Source organism: Panthera uncia, chromosome B1, assembly GCF_023721935.1.
Source record: "Panthera uncia isolate 11264 chromosome B1, Puncia_PCG_1.0, whole genome shotgun sequence".
Lineage (NCBI taxonomy): Eukaryota > Metazoa > Chordata > Mammalia > Carnivora > Felidae > Panthera > Panthera uncia.
Window position 1 is genome coordinate 180,529,934 of NC_064811.1, and position 21,177 is coordinate 180,551,110.

General features: G+C 39.3%; 1 protein-coding gene across 1 annotated transcript in view; it reads right to left on the reverse strand.

The window, feature by feature from the left end:
• Positions 1-483: 483 nt before the first annotated feature.
• FGL1 (fibrinogen like 1) overlaps positions 484-21,177 on the reverse strand; it is a 29,095-nt gene continuing 8,401 nt past the window's right edge. Inside the window, exons 2-8 of the mRNA XM_049631763.1 lie at positions 18,922-19,001; positions 16,548-16,728; positions 8,920-9,079; positions 8,567-8,664; positions 5,209-5,297; positions 4,829-5,016; positions 484-840 (exon numbers count right to left, since the gene is read on the reverse strand). Of these exons, the coding sequence (XP_049487720.1) occupies positions 681-840; positions 4,829-5,016; positions 5,209-5,297; positions 8,567-8,664; positions 8,920-9,079; positions 16,548-16,728; positions 18,922-18,993 (948 nt within the window). The 5' untranslated portion in view covers positions 18,994-19,001 and the 3' untranslated portion in view covers positions 484-680. The remainder of the gene's footprint in view (positions 841-4,828; positions 5,017-5,208; positions 5,298-8,566; positions 8,665-8,919; positions 9,080-16,547; positions 16,729-18,921; positions 19,002-21,177) is intronic.

Here is a 21,177-nt window from a genome sequence, read left to right on the forward strand (position 1 = left end):
AAAAAAAAAAAAAAAGCCCTAGCATGGTAGCAAAACATTGGATTTCATATCGGAATTGGTATCTGAATTCGAATTTGAGTCCTTGTATGTATTAGCTTTGTAACTTTGAGCAGTCACAAAATCTCAGAGCCACAAACTTCCAGGTGTGTTACATGGGGATGATAATACCTCACAGGATTGGTATAAGAATTAAAATGTGGCTTCTGAAAGAAGTGTTTAACCTATACCAACAGCTTAAAAATACAGGATACTGTCATATAGCGATTGAGATCCTAAATTGTGTCTCCGAGTTCCAGCTCGGTAGCAGAGACTTGAATTCACGTCCTAATTTTTTATTGTTTTTTTCATGTGTTTTTCAACAGCGTTCATACTTAATTTATTATGTACTTATGCTCGTGTTATTGCCTAAACATGGTACGTTTTCTGCACTGTTGTATTTTTTGTTTAGCGTAAGCGCTTATCGTAAACTTCTGCATGCAGGAATTCAATAATCTGTATTTATTTGAAGGACTCACGTATTTGCTGTGCCGAAAGCGCAATAAGTAATAAAGGTCGGTAGGAATGAAAAGTAGCACACGTAACAGTTGCCATCTACGTGTGTATGTATACGTTCAGAGGTCCAATTTTTCAAAGCACTCTAAAGCGAGACAAATTGCAGAAAGAAAGCCCAGCAGGGAAAATCAAACAATATTTGGAATAAAATCATGTGGCCTAATTTTCATAACCACAGACTTGAGAGAATACCACCATCCATGCCAGGTGTGCCACACAACCCCATTGTCTGTTTTAGCAGCGTAGGAGCCCTTGTGGTACAAGCCATTCAGGTTTGCAGAGTGACACCTAGTGGGAAGAGAAAATAAACACAAAACAATCAGACTAGAAAGCTCCTTCCTAAGCCTTTTCGATAAAAGCGTTTGACTATGATTTCTGCCATTTTTCAGACAAGGGAGTATCTATCTATTTATGTACTTTTAAGGTTTTATTTATTTTCGAGAGAGAGAGAGAGAAAGCGCGCGCAAGTGAGGGCCAGAGAGAGAGGGGAACACGAGACCCCAAGCAGGCTCTGTGTCGGAAGCAGTGAGCGCAATGCGGGCCCAAACTCACGAACCCGAACAAGATCATGGCCTGAGCCAAAGTCAGATGCTCAACAGACTGAGCCACCCAGGCGCCCCAACAAGGGAATGTTTATTAGTTTCCAGAAGGCGGGAGATTTCTACAGCAGATGGGTTTAACTGATGGGTTTGTGTGCCCTAACAAAACTCAGGATATAGCCCAGGTCACCTGTCGTGTACTGTAAAAGAAGCATTTCTGGTCTTAATAGCTTTTATACAAAAAAGCAAGCAAACGAAAACATGACCTTGTAACCTTTGGCCTTTGCAAGAGTGGTATGATTTAAGGAAACAGGGTGTGGCATGGCGCCTTGTAACCAGCTTCCCTGGATAATTTGCACTTACGTGTTCACCTTTCCGCTGCCAAGATTTAGCTTTCGTGCTGCAGACTCCCTCCCCCCTCTTTTAAAAATTGCCAACATATCCATTATTTTAACCTCAAGGGTGAGCAAACAAAACCTAAACCACCACTTAAAGTTTTCCCAGCAATTGACCCATAATCATTTGTCCAAGTTGCGGAGTTAATTTTTTAGCCTCTCTTTTTCCAATCTAGATAAGTGGGTTAGCTAATCATACATTTTAAAAATGTCGCACTTCCTCCTTTAAAATCTGTAAATTTTGTCCCTGATATGGATAGCTAGGCGTATGTGATAATTTTCTGTGTACTGTTAGCAATGAGTCACTACATATTTCTTTATTGATTAACCAACAAAACGATGGCAGACATTAGGGTATAAGGAGAACATTTGCAAGGGACGGTTCTGAAAACTCTATGGAAAGGACCCAAACTGTTGAATCAAAAAAGCATATAATTTACCCATAGATGCTGAATGGTTGGCTCGGTCCACTTACCATCTTAGTGATTTGCTCCTGCCGACCATCCTGACAATCTCCTAATTTAAATCTGAAACTATGTATGCTGATTCTGCAAATGTCAAAGCCTACTGTGTTTTTAAAACTACCTGAAAGGTAATGTTAGAAAAGAAGATAACAAACTTAGCCTCTGGAATATATATTTTGGCCCATCTCTGTTTTCCTAGAGACATCTGTGCTGTCAGCACTGAGCCTGATGTAGGGCTTGAGCTCACGCACCACGAGATCATGACCGGAGCCAAAATCAAGAGTTGGACGCTTGGGGCGCCTGGGTGGCTCAGTCGGTTGAATGTCCGACTTCAGCTCAGGTCACGATCTCCCGGTCCGTGAGTTTCAGCCCCGAGTCAGGCTCTGGGCTGATGGCTCAGAGCCTGGAGCCTGCTTCCGATTGTGTCTCCCTCTCTCTCTGTCCCTCCCCCGTTCATGCTCTGTCTCTCTCTGTCTCAAAAAATAAATAAATGTTAAAAAAAAAAAAAGTGTAAAAAAAAATGGTTTTAAAAAAAGAGTTGGACGCTTAACCAACAGAGCCACCCAGGCACCCCTCTTTTTATTTTTTAAAGTAGGCTCCACACCCAATGTGAGGCTCAAACTCACGACCCTGAGATTAAAAGTCACATGCTCTGACTAAGCCAGCCAGGTGCCCCACATCTTAGCTATTCTGAGACCAATTGTCCAGCATCTTTCAGTTTCTGGAACAGGACTTGCAACCACACTGGGAGATGGTTGGGGCTCTGTTGGTGAATGCATTTGCAAATGCAGAGCGGAGAACACATCAACGCTCAGTGACCGCTTTGCCATGTGGAGAAAGAACGTTTTGTTAGTGAGTAATAATTATGAAGTGCCAACACTTCATGTAAGTTAGAAGAACTATAGGATTAAAAAAAAAAAAAGGATAAGGAGGAAGAAAATGATAGGATCAAACTACAAGAAAAGGAGACCTGTAGACGTAGCACCAAGCTTCTGGAACAATTGACTTTTTCTCTAACTTTACTGATTTTCCACCTCTACAGACATATCATCTCATTTGACTTCACGGATAATGATGAGTTCTTAGGCAGCTCCAGCTCAGTAGCTACCTTTCTTTGTCATCTCTGAACCCCGATATCGAAAGTCAAGTAAATTATTTATTTGCCTGTGTTAATATGTGTGCCAGTTGTCATTTAGACGCAATCCAAGCCGAGTCAACTAGGTAGGTACATGGTAATATTAACTGATATGATTGTTTTTCTGTATATGCACTTCTGTTCAAAATCAAACATTAAGGGATGCTTGCAACTTAGTGAATTATGTGTCAGTTTTATATGATGCTGATAATTTTTACATAATGCTAACTTAGAAGGACAGGGGAAGTAAAAGGAGGAGGAAGAGAGAGTGACAAAGATGGCCTTTTAAAAGAACAAGAAAACCACTAGGGAAAAGACTATCATCACTTTTGGTTTGTTAAGTAGGGATGATACCTTTGTTTCTCTGTTCTCTCTCACTGATGTATGTGCTCTAGTTCCTTTACAAGCGACCAAAATTTTATAAAGTGACACAAAGTAAAAAACAAAAGCAAAATCCAGAGAAAATAATGATTTTACAACCACTGAGTTTCAACTTGACCCACCACACTACCCACAACTAGCTGTATCCCCGCAGAATCTACAACTCTAAAACCAGCACCCTGCAATCACCAAATGCTCATAGGGAGGACTCCCATGATTTTCAGGAAAGTTAACATTTGCCTGATATACCTCTACTTCATAAGACAGGATTCTAAAATGCTTTGTAAGTACTTATGTAAGAAAAAAAAAGGTTAAAATTTGGATTTGGAACTTAAATGAATAGTCTTCAATAATTTGGAAAATCTGACACTCCAGGAATACTCACTAAAGATTCTATAATGGAAAATTTAAATGTCCAGACATTTTGAAGTAGTGTTTGTTTTCTAACAAGAAAAGAAGACGTTCAAAACTCATGCACTGCCTAACAGTTGGGGCACATCTGCTTTGCAGACAGCAGACGCTTCAGGTTATTTTTAAGGGAGACTGTATGAAGTTTCCATTCTTGCCTAAACTTTGTAATTACAACAAAGGGAGCTGTCTGGAAACCATCTTGGGTGGAGAACAGTTCAATGAGTCAAGCATATCTGGCCTAGAGGAGAGAAAATATTGAGGAATACAATAAATGTCTTCTCATCCACTGCCTGCAGCACTATGTTGAAAAGGAATTACAATTGCTCTTTAACTACTGAGAAGAAAATCTGGTGAAGTATAAGAAGGCAGCATTCAGATGAATAAAAGGAAAAACTTAGTACAATAAAAAAACCCAGAGTGAGCTAGCTGATAAAGTAACACTGAAGTATTCAACCAGAGGGTGGAATTAAGCGTCAGGAATACTGTAGAGGAAGTTTCTGCACTGAGAGGAGCTCAGTGGAAGTCACTGTGATTTAAAAGTAGTATTACATCGAAAAATTTACAAAAATAACATGGCCATCACGTGATAAGAGAAGGTAAAGACCAAACTGGTTATTAGAACACTGAAAATATTTCTCTTATGATAAATGCTCCCTATTCTTTCATGTCAATCTGTGGCCAACTATTTGTGATAACTCACCCATAGTTCAGGTTGCAAACAATCTTTGCAGAAGTAGTAATTTGATTTATTTCTGTAACACCTTTCAAGCTTTATTAATGCACACAATGAACAAATCCTCAAAAATACTTCATCACTGAAGAATTCTAGTAAGTGTGATTACATAATAATACCAGTACTACAAAGAAGACAACATTACCTCATGTTATAATTAATGCCCACCAGTGAGATATCATCAACGCCATTACAATAGTGTTTATAAAATGTCAAACCTGTTAAACCACCAGCCAGACTGATCTTCTTCTGCACAATTCCCTTCGTAGTTGTCATTATCTCTGTCCCGTGTGCTGAATTTCATTCTTTGGTGACTAGCCCACCATTGCACCTCAGGATTAAAATTCCCTGTAAGGGAGTCTCCAGCTGTTCCAGAATATTCGCCGATATTCAACTCATAGGATTTCTAAAGACAAAGAGGCAAGTTCCACTATCAGTTGTCACTGTAATATGATAATTTAATAATTAATGTTAGTTAATAATATGTTTATTTAATAAACAAAAAACAGGTTCTACCGTGTATTTTTGTTTCCACTGACTTCAGGGTTTATATTTTATACATTAATTCATAATGTTACTTATTTGAAAATTTTACTACCTTTTCATCTCCAACTTTAAAAAGTTTATACTGTGCATAACGGCTATTTTTTTCAAAATCTGCAAGGTCAATTTTTAAAGTGTAGTCTCCTGAAAAAAAAAAAAAAAACAACAACAAGAATTAATAGGATATTTTTGAGGTGTGAGATGACATTGATTTATTGAATTTTAAAAATAATTCATAGCTCTATTTTACTTAAACTGTTTCCTTCTGCTATCATTCCGTTTTCAAAGAATAAACAGTGGCTCTATTGTATTTACAACATGAACATTTCATTGTGTATTTTGCTTGAAAAGAGCTAGGAACATAACATTGAAGGTGGAAAATTTCTACTAGATTTATCATAGGTCAAGTCTAGTACAATTCACTTGACAAAGAACAACAGAAACTAAGTTATTATTTAGCTAATACATTAAGAAGCCTAACAATGAAAGAAGAGAAGTTTTAAGAAGTTTAAACATTTATCCTCTTTTTCTTACTTTCAGTAAGAATGTTAATCTTAAAAGTAAATAATAACTAGTTGGTCGCGTCAAGCCATCTTCTTTTCTCCATTGTCCCATCATTTGTGAATCACAGTTATTACTCTTTCTCTTTTTTTGAAGAGTCAGGAACCAGAAAATTATAAGTCAAACAAACTGTTAGATAATATATGTTCTATCCTCCTACTTTGATAAATAAAATTTCACAATGACCTAGAAGATCAGGTTTGAACTTACAGTCTTAGTCTCCTTGGGATCCAAGCCAGAACATGGAGGCCCAGGGAGAGAGACCCTCTGGCCCCATCACCCAGGTCTTGTCTGTGGTCAGCCTCCTCTCTTCCTATCCCTATCTCTGTCTCAGTCATGCACACAAAAAGGGCCTCGACCACGTTTGTGCACTTTCTAGGCTGCACATCCAAGCTCTGTTTACACCCACACTAAAAGTTGTTGCTTTACCTCCCCTCAGGCTCAGAGATGTGCACACCAGTAACACCATCTTCTCAAGGGGGCTAGATGAAGAAGAGGCATGAACAGGTTTTGGAAACAAGCTCAGGGTTGTTTGGGCAGGAAATGCCAGCTTGCCCCTTACTGAGTGTGGGAGGAGTGTAAACTTCCAGTGACCTTGGTGCTTTAGTACCACAGGCCCTGCCCCCCATGGAGCTCTCTAAGGTGGAATTTTGGAAGAGGCCCCTCTAATCTGATGGAAGGGCAGTAATGGTTATGTGAGCCAAGACTGTGAAGTGGATGAGAACAGTATGGCAGGCTAAGTTAAATACCTTGCATTATGGAAGAGCTATAAAGTCAGTCTCAATGTTTCAGGTAACCATCTAAATATCTTTATGGACAATAAATAAATAAAAAGGCCATTATAGACCGTTCCTAAATTAATATTATTGCAAACACTTGCAGTCAAAATTTATGTAATGGAGATAAAGCTATTTTCAGGGGAAATTCACTAGCCTTAGGTGCGCTCACAATTAAAGAATGCAGGGACAAAGGCATGCTTTTCCTTGGGATGATGTGATATGTGGTTGTGAAACCTAGAACTGATAAATACATTTTTGCTGTCATGACAGTAGCAGCCCGAGTACCCATTAAAACACGAAAGGGAAGCAGATGTGTTGGCAAAGTGCATCTGGGTGAATGAGCATTTAATAATAATTTAACAACTAATTTGAACTTTGTATATTTGCAAGGAGCTAAGGGTTACTTCGTGGAGTTTTCATAGTTTCGATAGGAAACCCGATAAATATTAATGTGCAAAAAAGGCACTATGATAAATGTTATATATATCATAAAATACTCAAAATAAAATAAAATAAATACACTGAGGGAAGGGAAATCTTATATAAATTTAGATAGCATTGATCACAAGAAGGACAAGCAGGGTTCTAGGATTATTCATCTTCTATAGTGTCTCAAAGATCCCTATAATTATAATTATATCCCTATAATTATACTTATGAATTGTGGATATAAAAACACCAGTCACTTTCCCTAACTTGAATGAAACAAGCAAACCCTTGCTTTTATGTTTAATGCATTGCCAGTGTGATATAGCATGCTTTGTTAAGCAATACAATTGCCTTTTATGAAACATTCTAAATCAGACCCGAATGGGGCTGACTACAATCTCAGACTTACAATTGAGGCAAGGAAGGCAATGAGTTGGAGTAAATGAACATGGCAAAGAGAAGCTGAGAAAATTCATCAAATGATATTTTAGACAAATACTGAACTCTAGGAGAAGATACACATGCACTGGTACATAGCAGGAAATGTATAGATGTCTGCAATTTGAAATATATCAATAAAATAAAATAAAATGGCTTGATGGATGGATAGGTATGTAATGAAAACAATTTAAAAAAAACCAGCAAATGGTAGTGTAGAATCCAGGTGGTAGGTTGAATCTTCTTTCCGTTTTGCTGTATCTTTGAAATTTTTCAAATTAAAAGTTGATGGGGATGGAAACAGGATATTTATTAGGGTATTTGTATAAAACAGCCCCAAGTGCCCAATTCTTTGCCTCAACGTTTGCAATGCGACTTTTAACTCCTTCCACTGAGTCTACTTCTTTCCCCCTTAAATTCCCAGCAGACCCGGAAGCTGGTCACACACCCATGAGCAAGCCCAGCCAAGATCAGCAGAACACAGACCTGATGAGCAAAACCGCTCAGCCAACTTGTAGATTTGTGAGGAATAATACATGAGTGTGGCTTTAAGTCAGCAAATCTTGAAGTAGCTTGTTACACACTTATTATGGCAATAGATAGTTGACCCAGTATGGCTATTTTGAGGAATTTGAGGCATTAAAAAAAGAAGGATTAGGACACTACATTTCCTTTCCATAAATTGAAAATAAATAGATGAGAACTCTCCCACCTCAGCCCAGATCTAGTTTCATTGCCTCTAGTCCTAGTTTTAAGTGGCCACATTTTATAAAGGGGATTGTTGCTCGAAAGGGATCATTGGCATCTGCAAAACACAGCACTTACTGAATTCATTCCATTGCCTATGGTTTAGTAGAAAACATTTTAACGTGTTTTTTATTTTTATTTTTAATGCTTATTTATTTTTGAGAGAGGAGGGGATGGGGGTAGGGAAGGGCAGAGACAGAGGGAGACAGAGAATCTGAAGCAGGCTCCAGGCTCTGAGCTGTCACAGTACAAAGCATAAAGTGGGGTTCAAACCCACGAACCATGAAATCATGACCTGAGTCAAAGTCTGAAGCTCAACTGACTGAGCCACCCAGGTGCCCCTTTAGTGTGTGTGTGTGTGTGTGTGTGTGTGTGTGTGTGTGTGTGCGTGTGTGTGTGTGTGTGTGTGTGTGTGTTTTAACTATACTTCAAGTGAATTTGATATCAGACAAACCTTACCTTGTGTGGTCAGTAAGTGAATATTTTTATTACCCAGCCAATATTCACCATTTTCTTGAACAAAATTTCCAAAGCCATTTTCATAGTCATTCCAGCCTCTAAAAAATTTGAAATGAAAGCTGATTTTAGCAGAACCCAAAAGGACCTTTGCAGTAGTAATTAAGGTGCCCACCACCCTCCCCAATTACCCACCCCCCAATATTTTTTTTTGATTAGCAAATGCACTTTCAGTATTCTTATTTGGAAAGAGTGAAATTCTAATTATAGACCTCAGGATATAATAAAAACGCTTTACTTGTTACAAATCTCACACATGCTACTCCAAATAAATCCTTGCATCATAATTAGCACACCTGTTAAAGTTCTCACTGCCATCAGATCGTCTCTGAATTACAGTCCATCCTCCTCCATCAGACATGTCACAGTAAACAGAGAATTCTGTTGGGCTCTGGAGAGGTTTGATTTTGTAAAATCCACTGCGCTTATACCCATCATTAAAAATCTCCGAACAGTCTGTTTGCAAAACAAGGTAATGTAACATTTGTTATATGCCTTTTTTTTCCCCCATAGGAGCCTCTGGATAAGATTACTCAATACCAATGGAGATAGATAAACACATGGTGTAGATAATCAGCTTTTTAAAATTGCATCTTGTATATCTTCTAGTAGATATTAGGAAAGTCTTATTTCCTTTTCTAGTATTTAATTTTATCTCCTTGACATGATCATGAAAATAAAAAAGAAATAAAACAGGGATTTGGTTTCTCATTTCTGATTTTTGTGCAAACACTTAAAAAATTATATATGTTCAATAGATCATAGCATATTTAAGTGGAACTTATAGCCTTATCTGACAGAATAAGAGAACTTATCTCTCCTATGAAGCTAAATTAAAGTAGAAATAGAACCTCGAGCAAATAATATAATATGGGTTATCTTGACTTACAGCATTATAAATCATCCTGAACATTGTAGATGAATTCAAAGTAGTAATCTTCTTGTTAGATTCTTATAACTTCCCAGTTTCAGCAGATTTTTTAGTAGCCCACTGAAATTTCCAACAGTCCATGCATTCTTAGGTGCTTTTGCTAAAAATCGCAAGCTTCTGCTATTCCTTTTATCCCCACATTCTTTTTGCCAGGATATTTCTTTAACCTTTGAATTTTTTTTTTTTTCAACATTTTTTATTTATTTTTGGGACAGAGAGAGACCGAGCATGAACGGGGGAGGGGCAGAGAGAGAGGGAGACACAGAATCGGAAACAGGCTCCAGGCTCCCAGCCATCAGCCCAGAGCCCGACGCGGGGCTCGAACTCACGGACCGCGAGATCGTGACCTGGCTGAAGTCGGACGCTTAACCGACTGCGCCACCCAGGCGCCCCAATATTTCTTTGACCTTTGAAGCAAACATAACTACCAGTCTGTCGCCGAAAAGTAGTATCTATTTCTTAAACTACTTGAAGGTAGAATAAATTAACATCCACTGGATCTCATCTAGGCTGATTTGTACACACTTTTAGAGAATTTGGCAGTATGGACCTCACTACAGGTTCAACATCCAGGAAGCTGTGTAAGGGGTGGTTGAAGTAGGTGGCCACCGTCAAGAGATCGTCTCAAGAATACTTAGTTGCAGAGTTTTGAGTAAAAACACTATAACTTAAATTATAGCTGACTTTCACATTTTACCCTTAGCATTTTGTTAATTTCCTTCCTTTAAAAAAACAACCTTTTCTTTTCTTTTCTTTTCCTGATTGGATAATTCCATTCTGCTAGCATATTTTAAAGTTCTTTCTTCTTTTTCGTTGTTTTGATGCCAAATTGTCACAAATCCATTTTGTTACAAGTGAGATATACTGCATGCCAAAAAGATGGAATGGGCAGTAGGAATTAGACAAGAAAATAAAGACCCTTTGTCACTTTCTGAAGCCCTCACCAGGTTAAGACCAATCATATACTACTGCTGTGGTGAGATGTTCATCTTTGTGATGATTTAGGCTATATTCGTATATTTATATCTGAGATTCAGAAGCACATTCTTTGTGCGTGTTGGATTCTTAAAAAAAAAGAGAAAGAGAGAGAAAGAGGTCCTTTTCTGGCAATTAAACAAGAAGAAAAACATCACCTAAAATTAGTTCAATGTTGCTCAAAAGCTTACATTCTGTGGTCAAGTAGATTGTACAACACTTTTCATTAAAGTAAGCAGATTTTAACCCTGTTAAGGATAGAGCTCTTTGCTTACATGTAATCTCCTACCAAAGAGCTGAATAGTAAAGACTCCAAAGATTCAGGCTGTTTTCCAGGCAAATATGGAAATGATTAGCTATAGCATTTGCCTCTGGAAAACTTTGTGAATATTGCATGTGGAGCCAACATTTTCTATTTGTTTCTATTTTATGCCAACTGCAAGTTTGTGTTTTTAAAAATGTGTCCTTCTTCCCAGAGGAAAAATCCAAACATAACTTAAGGTCCAGAGCAAAGCTTTCAACTTAAAAAAAAAAATCAAAAACAAAAAATACCCAACAAATTAAAAAACCTCAAAGAAGCATGAGTAGCAAAATTGCTCATATGAAAGAAGTTAGAAATAAGGAGGCTGCCTTGGGGAAATGTGAAAATGGGACTTGCACCTCCACAGCAGGAAGTTCAAACAATGTAGGGTATAAAACATTAACTAGATATTTGAAACTATGATTTTCAAAATGTTTTGACCCACTCAACTCCCCAGATAATACGCAGGCAAGGGCAGGATCGGAAAGCTCCATGTTCCTGGGACTTAAAAAAAAAAAAAAAAAGAGGGGGATTTTTGAATGCTTACATAATACTAGAGTGAGGCCAGGGTTGCCTGCCCTCTGACAAACACTGTGCCAAACTGGAAGAGGTGAACGCTTTCTCCGATCATGCAGAAAGCAAGCCATGTTGGAAGGCTTCTGAATGTTTAAGCTTCACAAAGTGACACGACAGCTTGCCAAATGGACTTTTCCCTTTTGTCCCACAATGGTGGCTGAGCTCAAAGCTGAAGTCCGAAGGCACTAAGTACCCCACACTCTAAATTCAAAGAAAGGCCAACATGAGCTCAGCTGCCCCCAAAGGCATGCTGGGAAATGCTAGAACTAGCCCTGCTGTAGCCATTCTTTATCCCCACCTGCCCCGTGACATTAGAAAGGAAACAAGAAGAAAGGATGCTGGTTCCTTGGAGAGGGCAGGATTCTTGAAGGGTAGGGTGGGTAGGCTCTCTCCTCTGAAAACAAGGGAGAGAGTATATAACAATGTGGATAGATAGCTGACATTCACTGAGCACCTCTTTTGTATGAAATGCTACTGTAATCATGTTACATGTGTTAACTCTGAATCTTTACGACAAAGAACCATTCTTATCATTCCCATTTTACAGATGAGGAAAATGAAGGATATAAAGATTAGGTAACTTGCCCAAAGGCTACAGCTACCAAGATGGGCAGCTGGACTTTCAAACCAGGCTTCAGAGGCAACACCTTAATCACTACACATGCCTCAAGTGACTGTCTTGTAAAGATTGAAGGCCTTGCAGGAGGGGATCTGGCTAAACCAGTGGTCTTGTTGGCTGAACAGATGTGATGCCACGGGCTGTGGTAATTATCACCAATTAATGTGAATTTGGTATCTTTTAATTTAAGTACATAATTTAATAGCAGCCAAAAACTTCAAAATAAGATACATTTAATTATATGTTGTATAAAATCGCATGATTTGTGCATTATCTGCACAAATTGCTAGGTTATAAGCAATTATGTGTTTTTGACCATGAGATGAATTAGAATTCAGAAAACAAATTAGTAATAAAATAGTAACTTGTAAATAAGAATAAATTTATATTTCTACAGATGGTGTACACGAATATTTAATTTTTTTAAGTGTATTTGTTTATTTTAAGATAGAGAGATAACACACACAAGCAGGGGAGGGGCAGGGAAAGAGGAGGAGAGAGAAAATACCAAGCAGGCTCCATACTGTCAGTGTGGAGCCTGATGTGGGGCTTGAACTCACGAACTGTGAGGTTATGACCTGAGTCAAAATCAAAAGTCAGACAGTTAACTGACTGAGCCACCCAGGAACCCCAATGAACATTTGATATTTTTAATTTAAGGAGACCAAAAATATAAACTTTGGTAGCAAGTTCTTATATATTTTATACAATATTATATATTATGTTAAATATATACTTTTTGGAATTTATGGTTATTATATATTTATCAAGGGTTTGCCTTTGGCAGGCTCTTTAGTACTATTTGTCTATATGCTACAAAATAAAGTACAATTAAACTATATATTTCATACTGTATTCATCATATATGAAGAATATTACATAGTTCTACTAACTTCTGGGGGGTTTTTTTGAGGTGGGGGAGGGGGGTAGAAAGACAGCACGAGAGACAATCTTAAGCAGGCTCCTACCAACGCTGAACCCAATGCAGGGCTCGATCCCACGACTGTGAGATCATGACCTGAGCCAAAATCAAGAGTCAGATATTCAACTGACTGAGCCACCCAGGTGCCCCCCTGGATTTTTTTTTTTTAGCTGTTATATCCCAAACCAGAAAATGTCTATCATCTATCTTATTTTATGTGCTATAATGTTACAAGACAGACAGACACACACACACACACACACACACACACACACACACACCCTACAATGGTTTGTATAGACCCTGACCATATGACTCTTCCATCCAATTCCTGTTTATTCAGTCAGGCCTCCTCTGATCTTGGTATTTTCATTTTCTAGTAACTGATTTCTGCCTTACTCCTTGGTGACTTCTTGTCTCCCACTTCTTGTCATTTCTTGACACAGGGATTGGAGTTTCAGCTCCTAAGCCTGAGTCTTCCCACGACTGAGTTTTCTCATACACAGTCCTAGTAACAAACATCCAATCACCTGCCTCCTGCCATTATTGAACACTTGAATCTGTGTTCACAACCTGTTCAGAGTTCCTGGGTTTGGGGCTTAGTTTGGAATTTGGAATAATGGTGCTTCTCTTGCATCCATCAGTTCCTTGTCCTTGTGACCAGCTGTGTACCTACTTTTGGAATCACATAAGGTGCCAGTAGCGTTGGTTTCTTCTGAACCCTCTGTCCTTGGCTTACAGATGGCTGCCTTCTTGCTGTAGCCTCGTATCATCTTTCCTCTGTGCATCAGTGCCGCCGTCATCTCTTCTTATAAGGACACCAGTCAGACTGAATTAGGGCCCATTCTAATGGCCTCATTCTAACTTAATCTCTTCTTTTAAGGCCCTATCTCCAAATACAATCATATTATAGACATTGGGGGTTAGAGCTTCAACATATGAAGCTCATATGGGGGGTGCACACAACTCAGTCCATGAGACAAAGTCATCAGTCAAATGGCTTTTTGGCCATTCTGGTTACTCCCTTCTCTGAATCAACCTTGTTATCAACAATGATTGGCCTGATTAATCCAGTGAGATCCAACCCTGACATCTGTTTCTTACATTTTCCACAGTCTCAGGATAGGTAGCTGAAACCTGCTGAGTGGATAAATGACCACATTACAATTAGGCCTCAACATTCGTCGAATGAAAAGGGTATTCAATTGCTACAATGCCTTACCTCCTATCTGAAAAGAAGTAAAGCCTTCTATACTAGGTGGCCCCAGGAAATCTCGGTCCTCCTCAGCCTGTGGGAAGAAATGTGGGGAGAAGCCTGACCTGATTCTGGTCTTGAACAATCTCATCCACACCCATCAGCAAAAGCACAAATCCTTTGCAGTCTTGTAGGGATTCTCATTTAATTGGTCTGGAGTGGAACCTGGACACTATTTGTAGACAGTTTCCCATGGGTCAATTGCCTTCCTGCATATTTTGCAAGCAGAGTATATGTTCTGGACTATTTTTTCAGGGATCTTTGTATAGTAAACAGCCTTATAAGATAGAGACAGTGTCTCCCTCTAGAGCAGATGGCAGGTTAGTTTCTGCCCACTTTCATAGAAATAACTCTCTTGCAAAGGAGAAAAGACTGGGCAGATTTGCTTGTAACCCATTATAAAAGATTGAGATTTACTAAACTCAGGGTTCCTCACCTGGACACAGCCCACTGCCTGCACATTCTCCACATTGCTTCCTTAGTATTTGCAATCAAGGGATATTGGTACAAACATGAAGTTCTTGTCTCGGACCCAGGAGTCTCTTATCTTCTGCCAACACCTGTGAAACCGAGGCAGGCTAACTCTTTAGGTTGCAAATGGAGTAAAACCTCAGACCCTCCACAGTTCTTCATAGGCGTCAGCATTTTAACAGTCACCAGGTGATTCTATCTGTAGACCTGGCTGAGAATCACCGTCTTCAAGAAATGTCAACTGATTATACTTCTTGTTCAATTGCTCTCCTGAGCCTTCTTTCACTGATGTCTTCTGAGGTTCTAGTTCCTGTTCTTTGCCCTGAGATTGCTTCAGACAGTCTCTTTGTTTCCCAAGCCTATTTTTATCCGAGCTGTCTTTGGTTCCTTTTTGTTCCATGCCGCCGAGCCACGAGCCATCATCACCCTACATCCATTCCCTCTACCACAGGCCTCTGTCTGATCCGGAAAGGGGGAAAAGCAGTTGGATTCCAAGAATCAAGGGTAAGGGATCAAGTGACTGGACAACAGAGTGTCAGGAGCCCTGGGCAAATGTCTGACCAGAAAGAGATTAGGTTCTTGGTAAAGAAAGAAAAAGGGAACATTTCATTGAAGCATAGTTTCTAAAATTCTCATAATTCTTATATGCTTCACTGATGAGTATATTTAGAAACACAAAATAAAGATGTCTTTATTCTGTCAGCCTGGAATCTCTTTAGCCTCTTTAGTTTTTCAATTACAGTCAGATATATTTTCCAACTTATATTTGCTTATTTAGCTATTCCTATCTTTCTGTACTACCTTGCTTTCATTCATAAATGTGAGGCTCTGTTATTTTCCAGGTACTCTAATGGGCAACAGGGAAGAAAGAATGACGAGACATCATTCCTAATGAAGTGCCTGCTCAATTGATCAGGACAGACTCATGAACAAAGAAATTATAATACATCATCCCAGTAGCTAGAGCAGACATATAAACAAAGTGCTGTAAATGGCATCCTCCTTACTGACAACTATGGTTTGTTTACTTTAAAAGATGCCTGGAGGAAGGCAAATGAATAGTTCTCTATAAAGAATAACGATATGTGCAGTGAATGTGTTGACAGTTTAAGATCATTAAGTTTCTGGGTGGAAACAATGACCTAATCGAAAGGAAAATTATCAAACCGTAAAATATGCACATAAAAACAACCCTTGTATTTCCCTAAATAATTGTGATCCCTTTTTCTTTCTCTGCCCTTTTATTCTATTACCTCATTTACTACCCTAAGGCACATAAGGGACTCAGAAGGGAAAACTGTATAAATGTAACGAGAAATGCTACACAAAAACAAAACTGTAAAATTTTTCAGATATGTCATTTGCACACCATATGTAAACAATCTCTTGTCTTTGATCTCTCTTTAAACTACAGAAATTCTAAGATATTTAGCATTGACATTAAATATCCCCTCAGAGATAAGAGAGAGAAAAGGATAAAATTAAATTTATACCGGGGTGCCTGGGTGGCTCAGTCGGTTAAGCGTCGACTTCAGCTCAGGTCACGATCTCACAGTGTGTGAGTTCGAGCCCCGCGTCGGGCTCTGTGCTGACAGCTCAGAGCCTAAAGCCTGCTTCAGATTCTGTGTCTCCCTCTCTCTCTGCCCCTTCCCCGCTCATGCTCTGTCTCAAATATAAATAAAAACATTTTAAAAAAATTTAAAAAATTATTTAAATTTATACAAATTCACATTTGGTATAATGTTCATGCTGCTTGTTATTAGAATAGGAAAAGCTCTTTAGCAAAACCTGAAGTGACCAAATAATGAGCACCACCATTGCACAGGGGTGTGGGTCATAAGTTACTGACACACTTAAGAAAAATAGGTTCTGACCTGCATATTGCCTTTTGCCTCCAAGGTCAATGACAATATTCTCCTCTCCTTTATCGAGGAACTGGATTTCGTTCTCACGCAAAAGCCGGGTGATCTTGACCTGTTGCTGTTTGACCCGGGTCTCGAGCAGGTGCACCTGGGCTCTGAGTCGTGCTTGCTCCCGGAGACAGTTCTCTAGAGCCTGCAAAGGCATGTGAATCTCATTCTCACTGGGAAATAAATGCCTAACAAGTTGGACAAATTAGTGATTCAACTTTGTCACCAGCTCCCATTTCAGAATATTATTCTACCCAGAACATGGTATGAAACTGATGCTATTTGATACTATTTGTTATATGAAGAATATGTAATTATGACTATAGTACAGTGCTTGAGCTAGAAATTATATATTAATATGAATTAATCTGAATGACTACACAAAGAGCTTTAGACTCATCTTATTTTATCCTCATAATGATTCCAGGAGGGAGGAATTGGCTCCATCCTGGTGAGGAAACTTGCCCAGGAATTTCCAGCAGGTAGGAGGGATCAGGATTCAAATCCAGTTCGAGATCCCTGCTCTCAGTTTCTACATGACAAGAAAGCAAAAATGCTTTCTTGACAGCATCGTTGTGCATTGCTAGTGTGTCAGTCTCTAAAATAAACAGGGCTTTTGAATGACCTTTTGGTATTAATGTTTTAAAAATTTAATTGAATACTTATAATCTGATGACACGTGGTCACCTTTATAAGAGGATACTAATTTAGACCCTCATATCCCTGAGTGTGTCACCCATTTACCTGTGACTGGAAATTCTACTGAAGACACTTTAACTTTTGCTTTTTTGTTTTTCTTTCAATTATTTCAGACAGGGATGGGAGGAGCCTGAGTTTTCCAGTTAAGTCATTTATCTTCTTAGAGATAGGCAAAACCTATCTAAGGGCAAAAACCTCAAGAATATTGCCTGTGCATGAATTAATCAGCTCCTTTCTAAACTGGCATCTGAGAACGCTCCAAAGAGAAAGCAAACGTTGTGGGTGGCGGGGGGTGGTGGTGGTGGGGATTAATTGGGAAGGTGAGCTGCATAGGTGGGTCTCCTGGAAGAGGTACCGAGGCCAAGAAGCTGCAATAAAGGCCCTTGGATACTCAAGGCTGGAAGAGTTACTAGAGGTATAGTGGGGAGAAAAGGACAAAAAACAATTTTTTTCCCATTTTCCACTCTTACCTTGACATCTCCATTTGCAACTTATGTCATGATCTCCTGCGAAGAGTGTAAATGTTTACTTTTGAGAAATTATGAATTTTCATGTGTAATTACCTTACACTACTACCTTTATACACGTTATTGCCTAAGACAGCCATCAGATATATTTCCCAATTTACAATTGCCTCTCGGTTCCTGACTTTATGTACTGCCTTATGCCCTTCCGTAATTAGGAGGACCCACCATGTTCCAGGCACTCTGCTAGCTGGTCAGAATAGCACAGCTGGACACTCTATTTGGGACAAAGAGGTACATTCCCTTCCTATGAAGGCCTATACTGGAAACACAGAGATTCAACCTCAAAACTGGAAGTCACACAGCAAGAGTATGGAGAATTGTTGGTACAGGTCTTCTCCCAGTTTCAAGTCTAAGTCACTGAATGTCTCCTAGCTATTGCTCTAGGACCATTTCTTATTTGCTTGTGGTACTCTCTCCTCAACACTCCTTGATTTAGCCACTCTGAAAGAATTATTTACTTAGCTCCCTGACTCCCACCAGTCTAAAAACTAAACAGCGAGAACACTGGATGGTATCTGGAATCCTGTGCTGCTTTCCGATAGGTGGAAATTGGCTGTGATATTGTTAAGTACAGTGCAGCATGCAATTTAAAAGTACAAGGCAAGTATCTTCGATCTTCATGAGCCTACATACATGGTCTTAGTGAGTTTATTTAACATTTACGAGTTTTCTCTCTCCCAGAATGTTGAGTAAATGAATGTTTCCTCCCTTTTACTTATGAGTGGAGGAAGGCATGAGTTTATTGTAATTACTGTCAGATAGTTTAGTTTATACTAACAGTGTTCAGTATTGGAAGGCTCAACTTTGGGAAAGCCACGGGTCAAATTTAATTACTATGGATAGTTTTAAACTTCTAACATTAACTACCCAAGTAACCCCAGTAACTCCAAAAAGATTTTACTTGTTTATGGCAAATACTGGTTTTGACTTTAAGAAAAAATTTGAAAGCACTTGGTAAGTGCCTATTACGTGGCAGGTGCTTCCACAAACCCTTTTCATTTTCCCCCCCTGAGTTAATTTTTTTCAGTGACAAATTACTATAGGTTTTCTGCAAAATAAGAGAAAATCCAGGTCAGAGCAGGCATTCTAGAAACATCAGTAAATGAGCTTACCCAGCAATTCCTGCCCATTACCAGAGCAGTGGTGACAAGCAGAAAACTGAACATCTTTGCCATTTTCTCCATCGAAACGACTGCAAGAACAAAAGAAATTTCATTAACTTATTTACTGTGAGTTTTTCATGAGACCAGAGTTGCATTCAGACCAGAGGCGATCCAGGATGCTGGTGCCACGCCGTCTCTAATCTAAGAGTCTTCAAGGAAATTCTCCTGGACTTCCCCATGCCTCCCTCACACAGAATGATGCTCTCTGTGACCTCAAATAGGATCGAACCTGTTCAACTTCAGGAACAGAGAAGGGGCGCCTGGATGGCTCCAATGGTTAAGCGTCTGACTTTGGCTCAGGTCATGATCTCACGGTTCATGGGTTTGAGCCCTGCATGGGGCTCTGTGCGGACAGCTCAGAGCCTGGAGCCTGCTTCAGATTCTGTGTTTCCCTCTCTCTCTGCCCGTCCCCGACTCGTGCTCTATCTCTCAAAAATAAATAAATATTAGAAGAAAAAAAGAAAGAAATAGAGAAGGGACTCTGACTCTCTTTGAGGGTCCTAATGTTAATGAGCCTCTTGTGCAGAAAAGGCATAGGCTCTGTAAACATGAGGGCCTGGGTCCATATTTTGGCTGAGTCACTTCCTCATTGTGGGACCCCAGGCAACCTACTAAAATGCTCCTGATTTGTAAAATGGAAATCATAATTCCTACCAGACAAGACTGGAGCAACTTTGACATAATATTTTTAGATACCCTGGCATAGGATACGTGCCTAATGAACAGTCACTTATTTTGTATATGGAAGACTGCTTGTATGTATTCAGAGAAGAAAGGGAAAAAATACAACTTAAAGAGGTGATATACATTGTTTTAGTTGATGTCTTAATGTACAGGCAAGCTATCAAGATAATAGACTTTCAGCTCTGTTTCAAGTTGTAGAGGAAAACTCACTTTACCACTTCTTGAGATTATTTTTATACATTTTTTAATGTTTATTTATATTTGAGAGATAGAGACAGAGTGTGAATGGGGGAGGGGCAGAGAGAGAGAGAGAGAGAGAGAGAGAGGGAGTCACAGAATCCGAAGCAGGCTCCAGGCTCTGAGCTGTCAGTGCAGAGTCGATGTGGGGCTCAATCTCACATACTGTGAGATCATCACCAGAGCCAAAAGCAAGAGTCGGACGGACACTTAGCCACCTGAGCCACTCAGGGTCCCCTAGAGTGTGAATTTTTAGACAGCATGAAATTTGTGCATTACAGAGAGTAATAGTCTGCTAGACTGAATTGTATAATTTTACTTCTGGCTGACATTTGCTCTAGTATGAATGTAGAAATGCGCTGTGTATTTTATAAGCATCTTCTTCAATTCTCATGTAACTCCATACGGCAAGTACCATTATCTCCGTCATACAAATGAATGGTTCAGAGAGGTTAAGTCACTTCCCTAAGATCACACAGCCACTTTATGGAACATGCAGCAACTGAGCTGAGGGCTTTCCACCTTGACAGCCCAAGCCCTTAACCTGAACTCCACACAGCCTTCCTCGTTATCCACGTATGCCTGCGATACACTGGGAAGCAGGCTGCATGGACTAACGGGAGTCCCTCCCCCTTTGCCTTCTCCAGTTAACATCAGACTCTCTCCTGAACATGGCTGTGATTTATTTGTTCCTGAGTCACGTACTTCTCCAAAGGAACGTTAGGTTAATCTGGAGGAGAGGGGGAAGCTGGCCTGAAGCAGAGGCAATCCAAGGGAATGGTAGTGTTTGCAAATGTTTATTCATTATCAGCTGTCTCTCTGCTCCATTCTGTGCTGCATTCTGTGAAAGAATAAACACAGCAGCCTCAGTGAGGCAACGTTTCACTCAAGAAATGAAAATACCTATTAAAAGGGAAATTAAGGACAATATAAATTAAGCATACGTGAAACTGTATGTAATTCAATATAAAAAAAAAACTCTGAACTTTCCCAGACTACCCCTCAAGACAAAATTAATTACTTCCCTCTCTGTGACCCCCCCCCTACTATATTTACAGACCAAAATAGCACTTATCCACTCAGTAAACACTGTTTGCATGCCTGCTGTGTTCCAGGCACTGTGCCAAGTGATAGGATTATCATTTGGTCAGTTTTTCAGATGTCTAGTTAGAAAAACTGCTTAGAATAAGATTTTTGAAGGCAAAAGCCCCACCTTGCTAATGGTTGTATACCCAGCATCTATCTTATTACTGAGATCACTGTAAATTTGTAGTTGTCTCTGAC